Raw genomic sequence first — 23,301 nt, forward strand, 5'->3', positions numbered from 1 at the left:
TACTTTTTCCCACCGAGGCTTCTAGACTTCTGATTGGCCAACATTTCTGCACGGTTAGGAATCTAGCGCCACCTGCTGCTTTGGCATGTTCATAGCAGCGTTTTCCTTCATTTCTGCCTTTATGTGTGGACGGGATTATTTTTTAAAACGAAAACGGAAAATCTCCGTTTTCACAAATACCCGTGTACGTGTGGACGTAGCCTCAGTCTCTGACTGGAAGCGCTAATTCGTCATTCGGCTTTTGTCAGACTAAAGTAACTGTTAAAACTGTTTGAAAAGCTCAGCTATACAACAAGGAGAGATTGAGAATTTCCTTTTAGTTCTCAGTTTATTTGATACTGACAAAAGTTAGTTTTGTCTGTTCTTCTGTAAAACAAACTAAGATTTATTTTTAGAATTAATATTTTGTTTCTAAGTGGAATTGACAATTTAGTAGCCTGTTTCGTTTGTTCTATTTTGAAACTTAAACGCTTTAGCGGCTGCCTTTTGTGTAGTTTGCAATATTTGCCTTTATTTATCTGAAAAAGTCTCATGTTCCTTAAGTACATCTACCCTGTTGAACTTATTATGGGAAATAAATATTTAAATAAAAACAAGCTGCTGATTATTTCACATTTTACTTGTGAGCAACGGCACATTTAAATCTTACAAATATAGTTATTTGGCTTATATCGTGATAGATATCGTTATCGCCTGAAATGAAAAAAACATATCGTGATATGAAAAAATCTCATATCGCCCAGCTCTACGTGAAAGTAAATGGCTACAACATGTAGACATGTAACATGGCTGCAAAGCAGTGCTTAGCTCTGCATAGGACAAACGCAGAGCTGTGCTGGTACCGTTTAGGCTTTAGATGTTCTCAGTTTTCTGTGCTCTCCAATAGTTTACGGCACTGCCTGACGAATTAGCAAGTGTTCCATCAGCTAAAGCCTCAGCCTTTATTTTGTGGCCTTGCATTTTCCCCCAAGCAATCTCAGCTCAACAGCAGCTCCATCTTAGACATCTTAAATAGATCCGTATGCTCTGTGTTCCATTTCAAAATGTAACTGGCTCCTTTTTTTTCTGTTTTCAATCTCGTCTTATCTGCTCTGTCAGTTCTGTTATTTTTTCCTTTGCCCCACTCTTCTCCTTCATTTTGTGCTCGGTCCTCTCTATAACTCTGTAACAGGAGTCCAGTTACATTGCTGTTTGTATTCAGACAAAAAAATGAAACTGCTTACTAATACACTCACACTTAAGTAAAACATACCAAAAGGCTGTATGCTAAATCTGTTGGAAATGGTCCCTTTTAGCAATATTATATTGATAATATTAAGCAAATGTTAGCAGCTTTTCAATTTGTATTAAAATAATTTGTCTGCAAATCTGTCTGCACAAAGCTTTTTCTGAAGGCTGAAGCATACAGTAGCAGCTAGGCGTGATGCTCTAGTTGTCATAGATCTCAGCCAGGGGGGCTAGTGAGATGATCCTAGTAGCAATCTCTTTAATACTACAGGTCTTGATAAGAGCACTGCTAGAGTAGCTTAAATCAGACCAGCCTGTAGCTTGATGCTGTAGCTTAAGCACTTCTTGCCGTCATCAGGCACGTAGGGGCTCTATGCTCCTGATCAGTCTGATTAGCTCGCTGATGGATTGTCTGTTGCATGGCTCTGTGAGCTGAAGGCCGCATGCTAACCACCCCACCCCCCACAACCTTTTTTTTCCCGTTGGGGGTATGAATATGCCAAGGCAGAGATGCACTTTTAAATACCAGCTCCTCGGATTTCCTTTATCTAAGACATTTTTTTCTGACTTCAGTCTATGCCTGAGGAGAGGAATCAGCTACATCCCTGTTAATACGTTTTTGTTTGAAGACATGTGAGTTTTACCTTTGTGCCAGTGTCCATTCTGCTCTGGGTGGAACAAGATTTTGGAAACGCTCAACCAGCTTTAGTTTGAAAACCCAGGGATTGTGTTTTAGTCTGGAGAAGGAAATATAGAGACTTTTTTTTTAAACGCACATATCCTTGTTGATTGGGTTCTATCTGCCACAAAAATTAAGCTAGAACATTTAAGCTTACTCTCATTCCTTTTTGATTTCAACCTTTTTGTCTCGGTAGTCATTCCATTGGTGATGCTTTGGTACCTCTCTGTGTATTTTCAAGTATTGGTTCCATCTCAGCCTAAGCAAAGAAATCTCTGCTCATATGTTTTCTTTATCATCTTTCTCCTTAACATTTTTGTGACCAACCCTCTGTTTCCTGTTGCTCCTCAGTGCATACACTGCCAGAGTCTGCGTTTGGTCGATGCGATGTGCATTTATAGGTTTGTTAATGAAAATGTTCCTTCCTATCTGAATTTTCATTTTAAAGCAGTTTTAACAGTTTTTAAAATGAAAACATATTCAAATATTTTGAAGAGAAATGTTGATAAAGCTTCAAAGATTGTGTGTGAAACCTTTTCATTCTGATTTGGACTTTTTTAGTGAGTGTTTTATGTTCACTCTGATCCCCAAGCTCAAGGCCCCAGTTTGACATTCCCCAACTACCCCACAGATGTGCGTGTGTTTAAAAAAATAAATAATGAAAATAAATAAATAATGTTTTCATGTGTTAGCATGGTTCAGTGGAGAGAGGTCGGTGTGACCCAGCATGCTGGGACAATGGGTGTCTCAGTATGTGGAGTCAAAAGAATGACAAGCTGAGTGGTAACTGACGGGAGTCGAGCAGTGAAACCAGTTCTAATTGGTCCGGGGGAGGCAGGGGAAAAGGTGATGGTGCATGAGGTCCGGGTGGACTTGTGTCAAAGAAAGAAAAAACAAATCCCATCAACACACCAGGAGGTACTCCGTGTGACAAAGCAAGATTTGAATATGCATTTTTTAATGTATAGTCTATGCTGAAAAATAAAAGCAACCCTGCCAAATTCTAAATACACTGAACAAAAATATAAACGCAACACCTTTGTTACTGCTCCCATTCCCCATGGGATGGACGTAGAGACCTAAAATTCATTCCAGATACACAATATAACCATCCCTCCCAAACAGTGGTCACAAATCAGTCCAAATGTGTGGTAGTGGGCACATCTGCTATATTGAGATAATCCATCCCACCTCACAGGTGTGCCACATCAGGATGCTGATCTGACATCATGAGTAGTGCACAGGTGTACCTCAGACTGCCCACAACAAAAGGCCACCCTGGAATGTGCAGTTTTTTGCGCTATTGGGGGTCTGGGGACCCAGAACCGGTCAGTATCTGGTGTGACCACCATTTGCCTCATGCAGTGCAACACATCGTCGCATGGAGTCTATCAGATTGTCAATTGTGGCCTGTGGAATGTTGGTCCACTCCACTTCAATGGCTGTGCGAGGTTGTTGGATATTCGTGGGAACTGGTACACGCTGTCGTATACGCCGGTCAAGCACATCCCGAACATGCTCAATGGGTGACATGTCCGGTGAGTATGCTGGCCATGCAAGAACTGGGACATTCTCAGCTGCCATCTGCCCTGAACAATGTGAACCACGATTCATCCGTGAAGCGCACACCTCTCCAACGTGCCAGACGCCATCGAATGTGAGCATTTGCCCACACAAGTCTGTTACGGCGACGAGCTGGAGTCAGGTCAAGACCCCGATGAGGACGACGGGCATGCAGTTGAGCGTCCCTGAGACGGTTTCTGACAGTTTGTGCAGAAATTGTTTGGTTGTGCAAACCAATTGTTCCAGCAGCTGTCTGGGTGGCTGGTCTCAGATGATCTTGGATGTGGAGGTCCTGGGCTGGTGTGGTTACACGAGGTCTGCGGTTGTGAGGCCGGTTGGATGTGCTGCCATATTCTCTGAAACGCCTGTGGAGACGGCTTATGGTTGAGAAATGAACATTCAATGCACGGGCGACAGATCTGGTTGACATTCCTGCTGTCAGCATGCCAATTGGACGCTCCCTCATTGCTTGTGGCATCTGTGGCATTTTGCTGTGAGTCAAAACTGCACATTCCAGGGTGGCCTTTTGTTGTGGGCAGTCTGAGGTACACCTGTGCACTACTCATGATGTCAGATCAGCATCCTGATGTGGCACACCTGTGAGGTGGGATGGATTATCTCAATATAGCAGATGTGCCCACTACCACACATTTGGACTGATTTGTGACCACTGTTTGGGAGGGATGGTTATATTGTGTATCTGGGATGAATTTTAGGTCTCTACGTCCATCCCATGGGGAATGGGAGCAAAAACAAAAGTGTTGCGTTTATATTTTTGTTGAGTGTATGTTATTATGTTTATACATTAAAAAAAAAAAAGCTGTATATGCAGCTGCTAACTGGTTCATGGGGAACATCTTTGGATGGTAATTGAATCAGCATAGATATGGGAACTGACAAGGAAAGCAGTATGGTTCTGATGAATTTCAGTATGCGTAATCTGTACCATATTGGTTCTGAGTGTTATGGCTCTCACTCAATACTCATATCTGTGGCCTGTCCCCTGAAAACTTCCTGGAGTCCTATCGAATGTCGTCTGTGCTTTTGTAATCCAAACAAAACCCATAAAAATTTCTAACTGAAATGGTTTATCTGTTTTTTTTTCTTCATTTTCCTCATCATCCCATTTAGCTGTTTTCCTCTGATTTTATAATTCAAAGGGGAAAGAGAGGAAGCTGTCAAAGTGAATAAATCTCTGCTCTTTTCTCACAAGCCTTTTTTTTCTTAATCCACTTCTGGAGTCAGTTAAGGGTGCTTCCCACAGCTCAGCCATCAGCTGGCCAGTTTCCTCTCTCAGTGACTGGTAATAAATGGAGCTAAGTCAAGGTAATTGTCTAGCCTGCTCTAATTCCTGTACTGACTTTGAAGACATAATGCTCTAGACCAGGGGTGCTCAATACGTCGATCGCGATCGACCAGTCGATCGCAAAGGTAGTATTGGTAGATCGCATGGCATTAAAAAAATAGATGCCAGCCTATCATCCATCCCGTCACTTGATTGATACAGGGAAGCCAGTCAGATGACAGCAGATTTTTTCTGACGCTTAGGTCGCTGCGCATGCGCAAACAGCGGCGCGAAGTGTAGTAAAACTGACAAGCTAGTCAGCGAGTTAACTCCAATTTTTAGCTCTCGGTTTTTTCTCTTAAACCTGGCCGTCAGCAGCTACTGTCCGGACTATGCATCCCTGGCTGATTCAATTCAGTGCAAGTCATCAGAGTAAACTCAGGTAATGACAAAAAATTTACATAGTTAATTGCGTTGTGAAATATTGGATATTGCGGTTATGCATGTATATACATTGTAGATATAAAGAATCCTCAATATATTTATAAATAAGTATATGTTTTGGATTTTTGTAGTGGGTAGATCATTTTGACTTGGTCATTTTATAAGTAGCTCACATGCGGAAAAAGTGTGAGCACCCCTGCTCTAGACTATCAGGCACAAGCATCCACTTATATTCAAAACTTTCCTAAGTCTCGTTGACACATCTAAAGTATCGCTCACACAGAGTCAAGAAAGGTTCAAAGCTACTGTCGAGTGTTATGGATGTGTAGATTGTACTTTTATCAGTTTCATATTCCAGTTCTTCCTCACTCATCACTGTGAATACACCCAAATCTCACAAGCAGCACTGCTAACACGAACACACTCCGACTCTGACTGCTTTAGTCTCTTACAGAGTCACTATTAATCCTTATAACATGTTGTTTTTTTCATCTCTCACCAGCCCACACAGCCCCTCTTTCTTTCTCCCGGCTCCTCTGGCTGTGATCACTATCTCCACACAGGGACCTTCTGTTGGCCCCCCAAGGCCTTTTTCACATCATAAAAACAAACAGTTTGAAAGAAGAGAAGCACTAGCCTCAGACCATTCAAAAGGTGGATGAGTACACAATATCTGGACGTTTTTATTTTGGGCACTGGGGCTCTCTTTATATCAGTAGCCAAGGAAGGAAACTGGGCCGTAGTGTTTTACAGTCCAGGTGGTATTTTAAAGCCCCCTTAGTAACAGGGCGCTATGCATATCAGCCTGTGAGTGTGAGGAACACATGAGAGGAGTAACACAGTAGGACTTTTGACATAATACTCATAACAATATTGATCAGACTTTCATTTTGTCTACTAACTCAGGGGTGTTTTTTTGCTGCCGTGCATTTCTGCCTCGCTGCGTCTCTTCTTTCTAGGAAGCCATGTTCACCTTGCGTGACCCTGTCGATTTATTTAGCCGTATAATAAAGTGTCATTTTGATTTCCACATCTGCTTAAAGGGTATGACATAAATACTGTGGATGGCTGCACCAGTCTTATTCGCACAGACACTTTTGCGCATATTGCACTTGCCCATATTATAGAAAAGCACATGTGTAATGATGTATCATTACTGTTCCTATGCTAATGGCCTGCTTTTTGTGTTGCTGTGTGCACTGTCTTTACTTTGCAGAGTGGTGCAAAAAAGAAAAAAAAAATGTGGGCGTTCTTTTTGGAGGGGGATTGGAGAAATGATCTATTTCTGTAGTAGCAGTATGTATGTAAACACAACCAAATTATGTTGTGTGTGATGTAACTGAAGGAATGTCTGCCAAGAGCTACAAGTAAAACTGCCACCAAATTACTTCATGTGGCAAATTAAAACAGCCAAGGTACAGGTCATCATACAGGTGGAAGTCCTGTGTGATTGCTTACAGCATCCCTGCATATGTAGAGTATTGTTGCAACTGGGACGTTAGACATATAATTCACACCATAGTCTGTCTGTGGGTTTGGGCATGCATTTTCCACATGAACAGATCTGCTTATGTTTTTTCCCAGCAAGTGCATTTATGTGACAGATGACATAAAATGTATGCTGCATGAGTAACATGAAGTGCAGTCCATAGTCCCTAACTGCGAAACTGCCTCCAGTCCCCTCAAGCAACCCTATGACATATTTTACACATTTTCGTATGAATTTGCTGGTTTCTATGTGCCTTTTGCCCATGTTGTCTGGAGCGTTAGCGGCCCTCTCATCCAGACCATAATAATCACGCTGTGTGGTTACACCCTTTGTCTCTCTGACCTCTCTGCTTTTGAGACCCTGAGACGAGGTTGCAGAAGTAACACAGCCATTCCCACTCTTGTGTGTTCTGTCATTTTTTACTTAGCTTACCGAGTATGTGTGTGTGGCTTTGCAGCAAAAATTAATTGTGTCTTTGTAGACTGAGGTAACTATTTTCCTCATTTCCATGAACATGTGCTGTATAAAATTCGTATTGTTGTAGGTGCTCGTGGTCAAAAGCTAAAATAAAGTAAAAAGAGGAAGAAGGCGAGTCGAGTAATTCCTCAAAAGGTTTTCTAGAATTGAGTTGATTTTTGGTTCACTGTAGTCATGGGTCTAGAAATAGGTCAGTTTAATTTCTCTTATAATGATAAAGGTCAGGCTTTATGCAAGATAAATTGCTACCAGATCAGCTCTGCAGGGCTGCCTCACTTAACCTAAGGAGCTAGGGTAAGGGTTTTGGAAAGCTTTGTCTGGTATCTGGGAGGGCTGCTTCTGAGCAGTCGAAGGGTCTCTCAGCTAAGAGTAATTCTCCACTGGCATTTAAACAGATTTTAACTCTTTAAGAATTGTGCTGCAATTGCAGAAGGCCAAACAAGGCACTTTTCTGCACCCTGATATTAAGCCACCACTCAAGCAAAACAATAGTTTCATTATTTCTTGATTTCTTTCTGAATATCGTTTTTGAAGTTCCGCTCCAGCTGCGGGCTATGAGGGAGTGAATGGGAGCGTGAATCTCCAGAGCCACTTGGATAAGAATACTCCATGCAACACTGCATTTTGCTAAATAACCAATGTTTGATAGACACAAACGTTTCGCTGTATGATCTCTCTGGGTGTGAATGGAATAAATTAGCATTCCAAATTGTGCTCGAGATGAAGAAAAATAAGAAAAAGACAAGTTGCTCTCAAAACCAGCATTTGTATTTATTAGACTGTTGTAAAATGACAAAAGTAAAAGGAGAGAAATGTATGAAACTATTTTGTTTTCCTCTTTATAAGCAATGTGTTAATTTTCTTTCAGCCTGATGACATCTTTTACACAGATACCCTCAAGTTTATCTTTCATAATTTTTATATCTACAGGCGTGCCATCCAGCCCGAGAAATGTGATCTCCATTGTCAATGAAACCTCGGTGATCCTGGAGTGGCATGCCCCCAGGGAGACGGGTGGTCGTGATGATGTCGTCTACAACATAGTGTGCAAGAAGTGCCAGGCCAACCGGCGTTCCTGTTCCCACTGTGATGACAACGTCGAGTTTGTTCCAAGACAGCTGGGCCTGACCGAGACCAGGGTGTTCATCAGCAACTTATTGGCTCATACTGTCTACAGCTTCGAGATACAGGCCGTCAATGGTGTCAGCAATAAGAGTCCATACCCTGCGCAGCATGTTTCCATAGATATCACCACCAACCAGGCTGGTAAGTACCTTTACTTCCATGACCATTCAAAAAGCTGTCCATATCAATGTTGTTTTTCATTTTAGCTGTTTACTTTTGGTAAGTGTTCTGTTACAGTACAGTCCAGAAAGAGCTTTAGTGAAGGTTACAAATGACGTGCTTGTCCTGATCTCAGTGCAGCGTTCGATACTGTTGACTATAATATTTTATTACAGCGATTAGAGCATGTTGTTGGTATTAAAGGTACTGCGTGCAGTGGTTTGAATCATATCTATCTAGTATAAACTCCAATTTGTTCATGTAAATGGTGAGTGGAGAGTCTTCACACACTAAGGTTAATTAGGGAGTTCCACAGGGTTCCGTGCTAAGACCAATTCTGTTTACATCATTCATGCTTCCTTTAGGCAGCTACAGTACTGACAGAGGACTAGAAAGAGAGAGCATGTTTCTCTGGCTTACTTGTGCTTCAAGATTAGGCCTAAAACTTTCCTTTTTTCTAAAGCATATAGTTAAGGCTGGATCAGGTGACACTGAATCCTCCCTTAATTACGCTGCAATAGGTCTAGGCTGCTGGGGTATTCCCATGATGCATTGAGTATTTCATCTTTTGTCAGCTTTTTCACCCACTATGTGTTTATACACTTCTCTTCATTTGAGAATAGCTGTTATTAATCTCTAGCTCTCTTCCACAGCATGTTTTTTTCCTGTATTGCTCCTCTTACCTCAACCAATCGCGGCAGACGGCCGCCCCTCCATGAACCTGGTTCTGCTGGAGGTTTCTTCCTGTTAAAAGGGAGTTTTTCCTTCCCACTGTCGCCAAAGTGCTTGCTCATAGGGGTAACATAATTGTTCTGGTTTTCTCTGTTTTCTTTGTATTATTGTAGGGTCTACCTTACAATATAAAGCACCTTGATGCAACTGTTGTTGTGATTTGGCGCTGTGTAACTTAAATGAAATTGAAAAATTGAATTGAACATTCTGGTTACTCTGCATTTTGTTTCAGTTTAATTTGTGAAATGGCAAATACCCTATTATTGTAAATACTGTGAATCATTTCATCCTAATAGAGTATTCATCATGTGCATTATGAAGCCACACTTCATGGCTTAGGAATCTTCAGGGCTACTATGCTTTCATATTTCTCCACTGTGAATAATCAGGCCTTGAAGAGAGAGGAAAATTGTTCAGGTGAGGTATGCATACATGCTCTTTCTAGCCCTTCCTTTCCTTAACTGAGGAAATTGCCTGTTAAATGTTATATTGTGGGGCAAAAAGAGCACAGCTTGCTTTATAGGTATGTAGCAGCTAATTGAGATTCAAATCTCGTCCCTGTTCAACACTAAAGTGTCAGATTGGAGGACACTTTTTTAAGCTTGTGTTTCTATACATCCATGTGTATTCACATGGATGCACATGTGTCCATGCTATGGTTAGCTTCAGGGTGGTATTATTTCCTCTTATTCTCCCTGTCTGTGTCTCTGTACTTGCTTGTGTGATTTGTGTGGTGGGAGCCAAGCCCATCCAATGGAAATGACAGGTTGAGGATATTGACTTTGATGGTCCTTTTTGCTACAAGCGATTTTTTCATGCTTTTGTAGAGCTTTGACTTGTACACAAAAAAACACCTATCAAGGGACAAATACTGACCATGTGAAACATTTAAATGAGGCTTTCTTCCTTTTTTCTGTTTGTGGATGGGTCGAACTGTAAAAAGCAAAGCTTGGGGGAATTAAACAAACATAAAGTGGAGTTGCTTAGTGGAAAAAAAAGATTGTTGAGTCTCGAAAGGAAGAAAGTGACAAGTTTTTAGTAGCCTGGGTCCACGGATCCTTTCGTCAGTCGTGCACTTTGATAGCTCATGTCATGTTTCCTATCCTCTAAAGATGTGCAAATACATACTCTCATCCGCTGATAAAATATATAATATCGAACGAAGTCTAGTTGAGCCCTGTTTTACTTTAATTGTAGAATGAACTTTACATTTATATCAAAGACCAGTGACATAGTAATTGCTTCATCCAGATCTCCTTTGTGTGGGACTACATTTTGAAATTAAATTTGGCCCGCTTGGTTGAGGGCATACCACATTTGATTACAACGACTCTCTGAGGAACATAATGACCAACTGAACTTGTCTTTGTCTGAGAAAGAATCAGGAGATGAGTGGGAGGGAAGGCAAGGCAGGATGGAGAAATGGAGTGCTTTTTTTCCCCCTACCAGACTGAAAGACTGACAGTGAAGAAGAGGAAAATGAGGGAGTAAATAGGTCTGATTATCAAGGTGGCCTAATGGTGCTGACTGTCCCCATTTGACAGACTAATAGTACACTTGACAGATAGATGTAGAAGAAGCAATGCCCAGGCCTATTGTTGAAGTCTGCTGCAGTAATGAGGTGTCTGCTAGTAATCTGCCAAGCCTATGTCCAGCTCTATATGGCCCCTTTGTAGACAGGTAATTGCACTGTTCCTGACTTCAATGGGGGTTTTCGAGGTCAATAACGATGTAGAAGTATCCAGAAGGGATAAATGTTAATGCGCTCAAAAAAAGAAGAAAAAACACCCAACAACAACAACAAAGACATCCTTAAGATATAAGGTTCTAGATTCCCAAAGACTCTTCAGTGCAGCAGTGAAGCACATTTATACTTTCAGAAACATTGAATACTTACATCATCTTATACATTCACTGAACAAATTCAGTGTAAAGTAAAGCACGATGGTCTGCGCCATTTAAATGTTGCCATCAAAGTGTGTCCACAAGTCCCCTGCAGACTTTCATGCATCCATGAAAAACTGTTGTTTCCAGCATCTCTACAATCAATTTAAAATATATGAAGTATAAAGTCAATCAAATGTGCAACAGTTTCTGTTGGCAAATTTCCCAGCTTATGCGAAGGGAAAAGTAACTCCATCTCTAAATGAAATAGAAAATAACACCTAAACCTTATTTCTGTGCACAGCTGTTTATTTGTGGAGGGAGTGTAACTGAGTAATGTAACAAGCATTTGTATCCTGTACATCTTAGCCTCGAGGACCATATAAAATCAGTTGTTGACCAGTTTATTTCAAGTTGGTATTTTTCTGTTTTATTGTGGTTGTTGTGTGACTGCGCAAACTATGCGTTGACTTTCTGGAAACTAAGCAGCTAAATCTTCTATGAGTTAGGTAGCGAGTCACTTTGGCTTGAAGGTTGGCCATATTTATTTGAACCAGAGTGCACAGATGAGGATGTGGAAATTTGCCTCAGCAGATTCTAGAGTCTTGATCGATGAGAGTATTCCCAGTTGTATGAATTTGTGGCTTTGCTAAACATTATCCATAAAGTAAAAGCTATTAGAACAAATAAAAAGGAAGATGTTTATACTGATCAATGGACAAATCACCCTGCACTGGGTATGCCAGAAGAGATCTGGCATAGAGATCCATAATGCAGTTAGCAGTTTTCATCAATAAGGTATTTTTGACTGATCTCTTATTTTCCAAAGGGGTCACCACAACAGATTTTACACCAGAAGCCCAGCGTGATGCAACCCTTCCAGTTATTTGGGACTGGGACCTGATAGGGACTAGACTAGGAGTGGACTAGATGTCACAAGTTCCCAGAATATAACCAGTGATCTTTCACATGTAAGGCTTGCATTTTTTGCTACAGGTGGCTAATTTCCATGTTTGCCATGGAAATGTACATATTGCTTACTTATTTATACAATCCATAGTTGTCGGGAGGTCTTGCGGATTGAATTTAAGACTAAAGGATCAACTTTTTGAAGACTATCTTAAACTATAGCCTTTATATCCATATACAGCATTGCACCTTAACATGACTCCAAAGCGTACGGCCAGTGATATAGTTTCAGGTCACGGAAAAGCAATAAAAAGACAGTTTTATCAGTTTCACACTCAATTTCAGTTCAGGCATTGATAGCAAAAATTTACATTTCCCTGATTCTAAACTACAAATAACACCATAAAATATATAATTTAGAAGATAAGTAGAGCCTACCTGTGAAATATAGGCTGTTTGTCAAGGGCAGTGTTACATTATTGCCTTTCTGGTCTGATAACAACCTGTGAGGGGATATGTGTTCAAGTGATCATGATAAAAAGTTTGCACTTGTGTTGGTGAAGTCTTTGCATTTTCATTTTGACTTGGGTTTACCATAAATAGTCGTGTGATTACGGTAAACCAAGGGTATCCAGAAAACAGTATGCAGCAGTATTTAGATGGCTGTAGCATGAACTGGCTATGAAAAGACAAGGTTGAGGGGAGCAAGGGGAGACTGTGGAGGAGTAGAAGAAAAGGAGAGGATAGTGGGGGAGGAGGGTAAGGGGATTTAGTGTGAATCACCAAAGAGGCCATTTAACTGCCCTCGATCCCAGCGTGTGTCTGGGAGGAAGGGCTGATCAATAGTGTGATTTAGGAGTTCATTCACAGCCTTTGCTCTCCAGGAAACAAACACGCACACACACACACATATAATGATAAAGACACACAGGTTATATACTGCCCCCGTTAAGACCATCATTCAAGCCTGGCCTGAATTTAGTCATATTTATCTATCTTGGCCACTGGATAATAGCTTTTACTGTATGTTGTTTAATTTAAAGATTAAGAAACTCTATTTTGGATTTAGTTAAATACAATATGGCCACAGAGTTAAATATATATGGTCACACCATTGGCAGTAAAACCATAAACGTGTGGTGAATACTACACTGTGCTAGCCGTGTTCCCTCATTTATTCCATCCTGGGCAGTTAACTTGTACAAAGTGCTGCTAGCAAAGTGTTTTTGTTGGGTTTTTTTTTTTATCCCAACCTTTTCAAATGTGGTAACTCTGTTCCCTGAATTGTTATGTGCGGTTTTAGTGAACACTTCATGAAATAAATATCCAAAAGCCTCTTGACTGGTGCTGTTTTATGGCGCTAATACCCAACATTTCTCTGATCTTACTAGCACAGCCTTCTTGACCTAGATTATGTGCCAACAATCCCTCAGACCACAGAACGCCAAGTGTATCTACAAACAATCCTCCTCCACTTAGTTGCTGTTTGGAGAGCCATTCCCACAGAAATGCAAACACTACTATCCTAAGCCTTCTATGGGCAAGTCTGCCTGGGCGAGTTGCATTTAAGATACTAAGATGTAGTGCAGTAGACTGAAATCCAAACAACCAGATGAATTAAAGAGAGCTGCCATCTGTGGGGTTCTAAAACCCAATGAGATGTTAGGCAAACATGTCCATGGAGACACTGCTCATTATGTCTTTTCAGTTTACAGCCTTTCCATTTGTTTTGGGGTGTTGCCTTGTTTCTTGTTGCTTTACACTCACTGTATAAGATTTAGGGTGTCTGAGAGCTTCATCATCTTAAACGGGTCTTGAGGCTCTCTCCAGTGTGCCATTTTTATTTCACTTAATGTCTGTTCCCATAACTGTTGGATCCTGTCCCTGGATCCAGAAAATGAGGTATTAGCTGCAGGCGGGAAAAAAATAAAAGTGTCGGTTCTGATGCCACTGAGCCACCTTGTCAGTTCTGATGTCTCTATGTGATGTTTTAAGTAAGCATACGTTTGTGTTTCTGTGTGCGCTTGTTCCTGTGTGAAAGTATCTGGTATTTTCTTCTTTTTTTTTCTTGTGTGTGTGCTTCCTTTTTTTTCTGTGTTTGGAATCGTCCACGTATAATGTGATTTTAAAAATAATTCAAACCATGGTTCCTTGACAGAAATCCTTGGCGCTGAACTGATCCCTCTTTAAGCTGTTCAAGAGAGGCCCATTACCATGTAGTCATGGCTGGCTTGGCCCTCTGAGCCCCTGATAATAAGGTGGAAGGCAGTCGAACCTATGCCTTTGACAGAGGCACGGCAACATAGGCTGCTTCCCTCATCTGAGACACTGAGTTGCTATTAAGAGGCTTCACAGTTCAGTAGCGTGGCAGCATCTTGAAAAACAAAACACGAGTGCACAAAGAACAACTTGTACATGTGGCAACGAATATGTTTATATATATTTGTTTGCTCCCCCCCCCCCCCCCCCCCCCCTTTGCACAGAAGTGAATATGGCTGTGGCACAAGATCTGCTGACGAATTCTAGTATAACTTTCTGTTCTGTCATATACTAACTGAGGCAGAGCAGGAATTTCTAGCCGGGAATTCAAATGTGAATACGAGGAACTTGTATAGCCATCTCAGTCTGTTTCTAATGAGAAAAAGGCCACAGAGAAAGAAAGGAGACTGGAAACTTTTATTCTCATTTTGAGTTTGACCTTATAAAACAATTTGACTGCCTTGTACAAGATACAGAAAATAGCCTTTAACTAATTTATTCAAAGGGAGCTTCACACTTTTTACACATTAACTTTACTTTGTTAGTCTGAGGCAGCACTTCTGACCTTGTGGAAACAGTTATGTAATCTCTACTATAGCTTTTGAGGGACTTTCCAAAGATGGATGATATACACCTTTTTTGTTCAGATCTTTTTCCAAGAAGACTAAAAGTTGCGGTATCTCTGCAGTAGTTTTGACCATTCCTGTTTAACATTAGTTATACCAACTTCATGCTGGAGGAATCACTGCGAAACCACAGCCTCAGCTTTGTGGCACACATGCAAAGTGGTGCTTCACCTCATCTATATTCTACAGTTGATTAATTGCAGAAAAAAAATAAGCTTTTCATTCTTTCATCACTTTGTCTCGTGCTTCTGTCCCGGCCCATCTCTGTCCCTCCTTCTTTTCTCTCTCTCTTTCTGTCTAAGTCAGAAGCTTGGAGGCTTTGACTTTGATTAATGGTGAGCCGAGCTCTGCATTAAAAGCCAGGGGCTGTGAGTGAGGCCAGATAAAAGTGGAGCACAGGAGCAAGGGATGGGAAGGATGGAGGGGGGAGGGAGGAGTGCAGGACACAGTCACCAATCACTGTCACCATCATCGTCCCATGGTGACAGCGGGGGACGCAGTTGGTGGGGACAGCGGTGCTTCATTGGGCTGAACCTCACCCTCATATAGGCACGACACATTGTCTGTGACAGGCTCTTCACACGTAGCCTGGTAGGACCCACATACATGTGCACATGATTTTTTTTTTTCCTGTTCTGCTTTTCTTCTCCAAGCACAGTCAGTATGTCCAGTGGGACACGGCTGTTTTAAAAAAAAAAAAAAATCCCTCTCCTCTTCAGAGAGGGTAGTGGAAATGTATATTATAAGGGTACATGTTAATATCACATTATTCCAGTTGAGCTGATGTTTGAGTTCACTGAGAGTCTGTGTTGTGCTTTTGGGAAACAACAACTGCATTAGTTATGCCAAACTTAAATTGGTTAAAGGAGTAATAACAAGAACATCTCAGCTCTTGTATTGTATGAGATCCTCTAGCACTAGTTAATGAACATAAAAGGCTCTGATTGGATGTTGTTCCTCCAAATTGGCCATCAGTGACGCACAACACCTGAATCGCTGGGAAAAAAAGAAAAAACAATTTCATTGTTTTTCTGTATGAATTTGGTTGGGACAAGGACTCAGGGCTCCCCTCTTCTTCTTTTTTTTCTTCTCTTTTTTTGCTGCAGTAATTTCTGCGTGGAGTGCCCCTCCCTGGGGTCTGTCAGGAACAGTGTGTGCCTGTGGCCGGTAATTGATAATGCGGCCCAGGCAGCCCTAGCCCTGGTCAGTGGAGCGTGAACTAGCCTGAGAAGCAGAGAGGCTGAAGTGCACTGAGGTGAAGCTTAGCCCTTACACTCTCTGTCTAGGGTATAGGAGCAGGAAAGGTGGGGGCAGGAGGTGAGAGCCAAGAAAGGCAGACGGAACAAAATCCATTCACACTGACAGGATAAACAGAGCCTATTCATTTGTTCAACATTTACATTTTACAAAATTATCTGACATTCACATCAAGAAATACTAACCCCAGTCGAAGCTGTCGAAGCTGTCGAATAACCTTGGTTTTCTTAGAAAACAGGATTTACGTGCAAACACATGTAAAAAGGTCAGAGGGTTTTTTCCCTACTATAACTTGAATGCTTATGCAAGAGTGAAGTACACAGAGAAGCAAAAGAAATGGAATAATCACCAAGGACTGTAAAAGATGACTTAGTTGAGAGAGGGTGCCATTTGAACAGAGGAGTTATTCAGCAAGATGTGAGTGGAGACCAGGTGGAGTGATGACTAGGCCTCAGCGAGCAGGCCAAGAGCCAAGTGGCTGATAGGTGCACAATGTAGAGCATGGGCTTGTGTGGGGCTGTATTTATGCCTGCAAACATGGGGGTGAGGATTTCTTTCCAGGACTATATGAAACACCAAGGCTTTGAACTTACATGAGCAGTAGGCAGAATATATTTTATAATCAAAGTCACTTGTGTCTTCACAAATTGGTTTGATGAGTAACTCTGGTTTAATTCATCCTTTAACTTTTAATTAGAGTCCATTATAGCAGCTTGAATTACTTTATGATGATGGAGTTAAATCTGGGGCATATTTATGTATGTCATTCCAGAAACTGATTTGTGCATTAAAGCTAAGCAGTCTAATTTTTTATTGAATAATTTGTGCTGCTTTTGTTTAAAAAGAAAAGTTTCCTCCTGGATCACAGATTGATGCATTTTACAGAAATAAGAAAACACATCCTGGTGCATCATTTATTAAGAGTCTGACGCTCAGCAGCTCCAAAGTTGTGAAAGAGCAACTACATGTTTGGTCAAAATAAAGTTTTAAGTTGTGTCTTAACTTTCTGATCTTTTGTGTTATTTCTGTGCAAATGAATGCAACTTTACAGCTTAAACAGATTTACAGTATCTACAATGGGATATATGGATGTGCAAAGTAAAATGCAGCATATGCTCACTGTTTCACTTTGCAGCACAGGCTTCAGTTACTGCAGCCTTGTGATTTGTGCCGTAGTCCTTGCTGCACTCTCTGCAGCACAAAGACAGCTAAATAAAGAGGGCTTGGCTTCTTATTGCTGCTTTGATGCCAAATCCAGCTGAAACAAAATGTGATTATTACATATGTTATTATATTATAATTCTCCGCATGTTACAAATTGAAATATTAAACTTTGTGGCCTCAGTGTCCAAGCACAGCTCTGATTGATCGTGTCACAGGTAATAGCCTATCAGGAGCTCCATTGCCACATGACTGATCTGTCCCATTACAGCACAAGTAATCAAATCTTTACCGTTTTCTTTTAATCCTCCCCTAATTTCTGATTCAGACTTCTGTGTGGAGCCTTTATAGAGCCTATAACTTAACTTACATTATGGCAGACATGGTTGGCTACATTTATGCGTGTGTATGGTTACACATTAATCACCGTGCTGGAAGCGTATAGAAAAAACACGAAATGTTGGGACATTTTTTCCCCCTCTGGGTATCCGGTCTTAATAGGAGGATTCAATGGCGCTACACTGGCCAATTACAATAGTTACAGGTCACATCGACCTGACGTGTAGTTACATTTCTCGAGAGGTGCGTGTCAGGTTATGTGGAAGGTTAGTGTTAAAAAGGGTTTCTGCTTACGACGTAGGTTTCCCGCAGAAGTCTAAATCAGACATATCTGGCATGAAAAGACATTGTGGTAGCCTTTGGCTTGATTCTTTGAGCTATTCTTTCCATCTGTTACCAGACAGAAGCACAATGAGACTCTTCTGTCCTGTCTTTCTTGAAACCTGAAGTAGTATTTCATTTTGCTCTGGGCTCGTTTGTTTTTTCCCCCACACAGAATTCCAGACCTTTGGAAAGTAAGCTCCAGCCAGAGGAAGGCAAAATGGGTCCCATGTGGACCAAAAGAAAGAAAACCCCCAAAGCTTACAGTCAATGTGACACTGTTTGTGATATTTAAAGTCTTAATGGGATTACATAAATTAATACTACAAGCGGGAGTAAGAAAAATCATTGTCAAAGTAGCTTAGATACTGCATTCAGCAACAACACGACACAGATTCGCTAAATAACAGCAGTGACAAAAATAGTAAAAGAAGTAATACTAAGCAGTAAGACAACCTGAGGGACACCGCATCAGCATGCGACACCTTTTTTATTTTAAACGGTAAAAATAGGATTTAATTTAATTTCAGTTCAATTCATTTTACTTCACACTTGTAGTCCATATAGATTAAAAACATGCTTGCAGCTGATCAGATCCCGCTCTGGTTCACACAGAGGTCTTATCTTGAATTTAAAAAAATGTCTTCTTAGACTTTCATCTAACTTAAATTCAAAGATATAACACAGCACGCAAACATAAGCGCAGGCACATCGGCATGCACACACAGCGCAAGTTTTATCAAGTTTTATTTATAATACAATCTCTGAGCAACATGTGAAGCATGAAGAGGAGCACAGATGATAGCGGTATGACAGTTGCAGAGGGCAAAAAAATATGAGATGAGCAGGAAATTGCTTACTGTCGGGGTTAATTGACAGCCCGTGTGTGTGCGTTCAGGTGTACTTGGGCTGAAGGATGGAATATACGGTGGAGCTGGGTCAAAACAATCACGGTACTATAGTGATTTGATTTTAAAGGGTTTCATTACATGAAAAAGATGCAGTTCATATGCAAACAGGGGCATTGTTTGTATTGACTCCGTCTTGAATATACTGGCTGGGTGCAAAGCTTGCTTTTTTTCCCTTTCTGCTCTATAATTTGGTTCACTAGGACATCACTGATACTGATATCGCTAATAATAGAGTATACTGTTGCAAGTGAAAAAAACAACAAACAAAAAACCCCAAATCTTTTGGAATTACCAAGATGTCTGCATTGATTAATCATAATATGAAATGCACGAGTTTCGTATTTATTTACACAGTTGAGCAGAAGATACAAATACTGTTATGCATGATAGGAAAGAAGCCAGTAAGGGTTTTACAGGACTCACCTTTTCAAATGCAACAAGCAAGTGTACAAGAAATCAAACAAACACAATCTATTTGTATATAATTCAACTAAATGAAAAAGAGAAAACTCATAAATGGTCCCAAGACTTTTTCCTTAATAACACAAAAACTGATTAAATGAATAATATAAAATGCAAAGTGATTTCTACTGGGTCTATTTTCAGTATGTATTATGTTGGACGTAACAGCTGCTTATGCAGAAAATGCACAATTTCCCTCGAAGCTGATGGTTTTGTAATGACCAGATTTTCATCAGTCAATGTTTTTTACTCAAACCTGACTGAATGAAAACATCTGACTTTAAATTCACTGCTGTGGGGTCACATACTGACTCCCTCATTTATAATAATGGTTCAATTTCCTGTATGAATAAGTGGCCAAGTATGATAATTTTGTCTCATCAGTTTAATGATTTTAAGCCTTAAGTGCTTTTTTCTTTAAAGGCAAAAGTAATAACGTGTATTTACAGTGTTATCGCTGTAATATGCCTCGGCAGTCCTCACAATAACTTGTGATGCAAATTGTGAATTAATATAAAAATATTTTTACAGAACATAAGATTGATCAGTATAAAAATGTGCAATATTTTCATTTTTTTATAACCCAAAGGTAGCAAAGACACTCAGTGTCTGTTTTATTTAGTTTTACTACCTATACTCTCACTGAATTTTCAGGAAAAAAAATGTTTATGAAATTTAATAATGACAGAAATGAAAACAAGTTGATATTTAAGTTTTTAAGTCTAAGTTAACACAACTGTGTGAATGAGTAGTCGTGAAAGAAAAGGGAGAACTGATCCAGTGCATCCTGTAGAGGCTACACTCATGCTCCTGAATTCTCTGCCCATCAGCGGACAAAATCTAACACAATGGTAGCGGGACACTTGCCAGGCTCGTGGTGATGGACCATTCTGGTAGCCAGAGTCCTGCTCGCTCGGCCCAAGTCCACGCCCACAAATCTCGGCCAAAATTGGCAGATCTGTTTTGGCTAAAGCCAGTTTATATTTGGTCCTGCGGTGCCAGAATATGGCAGAGAGCAGGCCTAATCGCTCTAACTCAGCTGCTTACCTGCTTACTAATGAGAGAGGCAGTTGCACTGTTTAAGCCGCTCGGACTCTGAGAAGCATACTGATGGTGAAATAGTTCAGTTTGTATTTGTGCAGCAGCGTGATGTTTTATTTGCACATGTACAGAATTCAAAAGTGCATCATGTTTGAAAGTATTTGGATTGAATTATTGAACTAAATGCACTAAAGCAAATCCCCTAACTTTAGAGAAAGCGCTCTGCATTTGAAGCCACATTTTCTAACTTCACCTCCAGGTTTCATGAAATTGAGCCTTGAGGACAGACAAACATGCACAGAACTGAGCAATTCAGCTGTTTAGTCAGGCTACCCTTGCTCACCAATCTGTTTAATTATCTTGAATTTGAGTATTTTTGAATAACCACCTACAACCAACAAACACTTGTGGGCGAGAAACATGTGTAATTAAAGCCGGTTATTATAGAAATGCACTAATTTTGTCTTACTCGTTCTGTCTCCTCCAGCTCCTTCAATAGTTCCCATCATGCACCAAATCAGCTCCACCATGAATAGCTTCACACTCTCATGGCCTCAACCAGAACAGCCAAATGGCATCATCCTCGACTACGAGCTACGCTACTATGAAAAGGTAAGTGTGTGTGTGTGTGTGTGTGTGTGTGTTTCTGTAATGGCTGAAGTTCTTTTACTCGTGTCGTCTACTCTGCATATTCAACTGCATATAAATCCGCCCAAAAACCAAAGCTCTCCTTGATATCTCTGAGCTGAGTCCCCCTGGGTTGATAATATGTTCTTTCGCTGTGTTCACTCTGCCTCTCCCACTGTTCTTTGGTTTCGGCTGCTGATGAAGCGAATAGTTTGACCTCTGCTCCAGGCCCACTCTGCGTAGTGCAGCAACCTGTCCCACTGTGAAAATGCATTGCATCTGGAGGGAGTCACATCGACCCGTCTGCTCACACACAATACGTCTGCTTTATTAAGTCGCCAGTCCTACCCCACGGAGCCTCTGCTGCACAAGTATTGACCTGTAGGCTTTTCCCAAGGCCTTGAACATAATGATACTGAGAGATTGGAGACTTTAGCTTTTTTGTTTGGGTCCTTGTTTGTCCTCCTCAAGCTGATCGATAGGTATAGCAAAGTTGGTTGTGCAGTTTGTTTTTTTCTCTCCAGTCCTTGTCGTCCTAAGCTAAGATTTGGTGCACCTTCACTCATGTTCTGCTTTTCAAATAAAAGATAAAAAATCAATATAGTTTTATCAATGTTTTTTTTTTATTCTTTTTGTGTTGAGTTATTTACTTCACACAAACTCATTTTGGCTAAGGCTTTGCGATCAATATTCACAATCCCACCTTAGAATAGTTTTGTCACATTTAGCATTTTCTATCAGAGAGAACAACAATCATGTTTTTAAATAGTGTTTGCAGTTGGACACTCAGTTATCCAATATTAGCTGCAGCGCTTGCTGTTTTCCCCTCTGGCATTGCACAGGTCATGAAATTGAATCTGATTGCGATGGCCCTGAGAAACCTTATCTGCCAGACAGCTTAGTGTCGTGTAAATAACACTTATACAGCGCCCCCCCCCCCCCCCCCCATTAGCTCATGAATATCAATGAAACCTAATCCTACTGATGTTTATGCAGTGCATCCTCACACAAATAGACGAGCACTGCGTAATCACAAATTAGTGAATTAACAAGGACAAGGTTGCTAATTGTACTGGGATAGCTCAGGTGACAGAGAGGTTGTACTCGACCCTGTCTGGCTCAGTCTTAATGCACCTACATATACCCCTATGTTTTTGTGTCTATCTGGAAAAATACTTCCCCGTGTGACTCTGAGTAAGACACAGAAGGAGAGTCAGAGTGATTGCTTTGTGACACACTGGGCTGTGAAGATGAGATTTCCACTTCGGTGGTCCTCTTCTGACAAGCTGTATTTTGGATCTGACGCAGCTTTTTATAGGTTCTGAACAGACACTTCTTCAGCCAGCCCTGGCTGTCCAAAGTGTCAGTGTAGATGTGTTTTTATGCCTGATTAAGCACCAACCAACCAACCAAAAGTGCAGGTGGTTGAAGTTTTTGGCCAAAAGAATCAAATGAAGCTAAATGGATTGAAGTGTAATTTCCCAGCCTGCTAAATTTCCCTATGCACATAAGTGCGTAATGCCATGTAGATTCTCTCTGTCACACACCTTGGCATGGCTTTCTCGTGAGTTTATCTTCCTTGCTTTCTTGCCCATTCTGCTGTAAAGTGATGATGTGGCCTTTTGAATATGAGAGTAGTAACACTGTTATGGTTATGGAGTTGATTTTCTCAGTGTGCCTGCCACAGTCAGCTAGTCCTTAGCACAGCAAAGCATGAGCTGTCTTTCTGCAAACTCCATCTCCCCGGGAGCCACATATAGTCACTGACAATGGCAACTTCTCTAACAGCATGGCATTGTCACATTTTGTGTTGAGTAATACTTCAGGTTGTTCATAAAGGAATGATCTACTTCTCTCACAACCTCGTCATAGTACTTGTTCGATACAAGTTTAGTTCTTGTACGCAGGTTTGATTGTTTGCTGTTTTGTTTTTTCTGTGACAGTGCAATACAGAATGTCATATGCAACAGTGATTGGACTGGTTCTTGATCATTTTTAAAGGGAGATATACATGCAAGGAAAAGTACATGCTCTGTGATGTTGTCTGCTGAGCCACCAGGACACCCTCTGGGGCTACAGGACTCAGGCTTAAAGCATGTCTGCTTTAAGTCACTCGCTGGAAAAGCTAAAAAAAAAAATGTAGTCATGCTGTCAGTGAAGCAGAATGTTTGCACAGATCTTTAGGTATTTCCTTCTTTATTTTTATTTTAAAATAACTGCTTTTGGGAAAGAAATGTCTCAATTGCACCGATGTCCCATATACAATACTGTGGAAAAAGTTTCGAGCCACATTATTCTAAATTTAAAACGTTTTTGAGCTTTAG

General features: G+C 40.8%; 1 protein-coding gene across 2 annotated transcripts in view; it reads left to right on the top strand.

Annotated features, from left to right (window-relative positions):
* The window catches only part of ephb1 (EPH receptor B1), a 170,713-nt gene that overhangs the window by 104,154 nt on the left and 43,258 nt on the right, over positions 1–23,301 (top strand). For both annotated transcript variants that reach the window (XM_085255672.1, XM_085255673.1), the window contains exons 5-6: positions 8,095–8,430; positions 20,838–20,962. In XM_085255672.1, the coding sequence (XP_085111798.1) occupies positions 8,095–8,430; positions 20,838–20,962 (461 nt within the window). The remainder of the gene's footprint in view (positions 1–8,094; positions 8,431–20,837; positions 20,963–23,301) is intronic.

This window comes from Mchenga conophoros, linkage group LG18, assembly GCF_057382185.1.
Source record: "Mchenga conophoros isolate Kocher_MC1m ecotype Shallow Benthic linkage group LG18, M_conophoros_male_GT1.1, whole genome shotgun sequence".
Lineage (NCBI taxonomy): Eukaryota > Metazoa > Chordata > Actinopteri > Cichliformes > Cichlidae > Mchenga > Mchenga conophoros.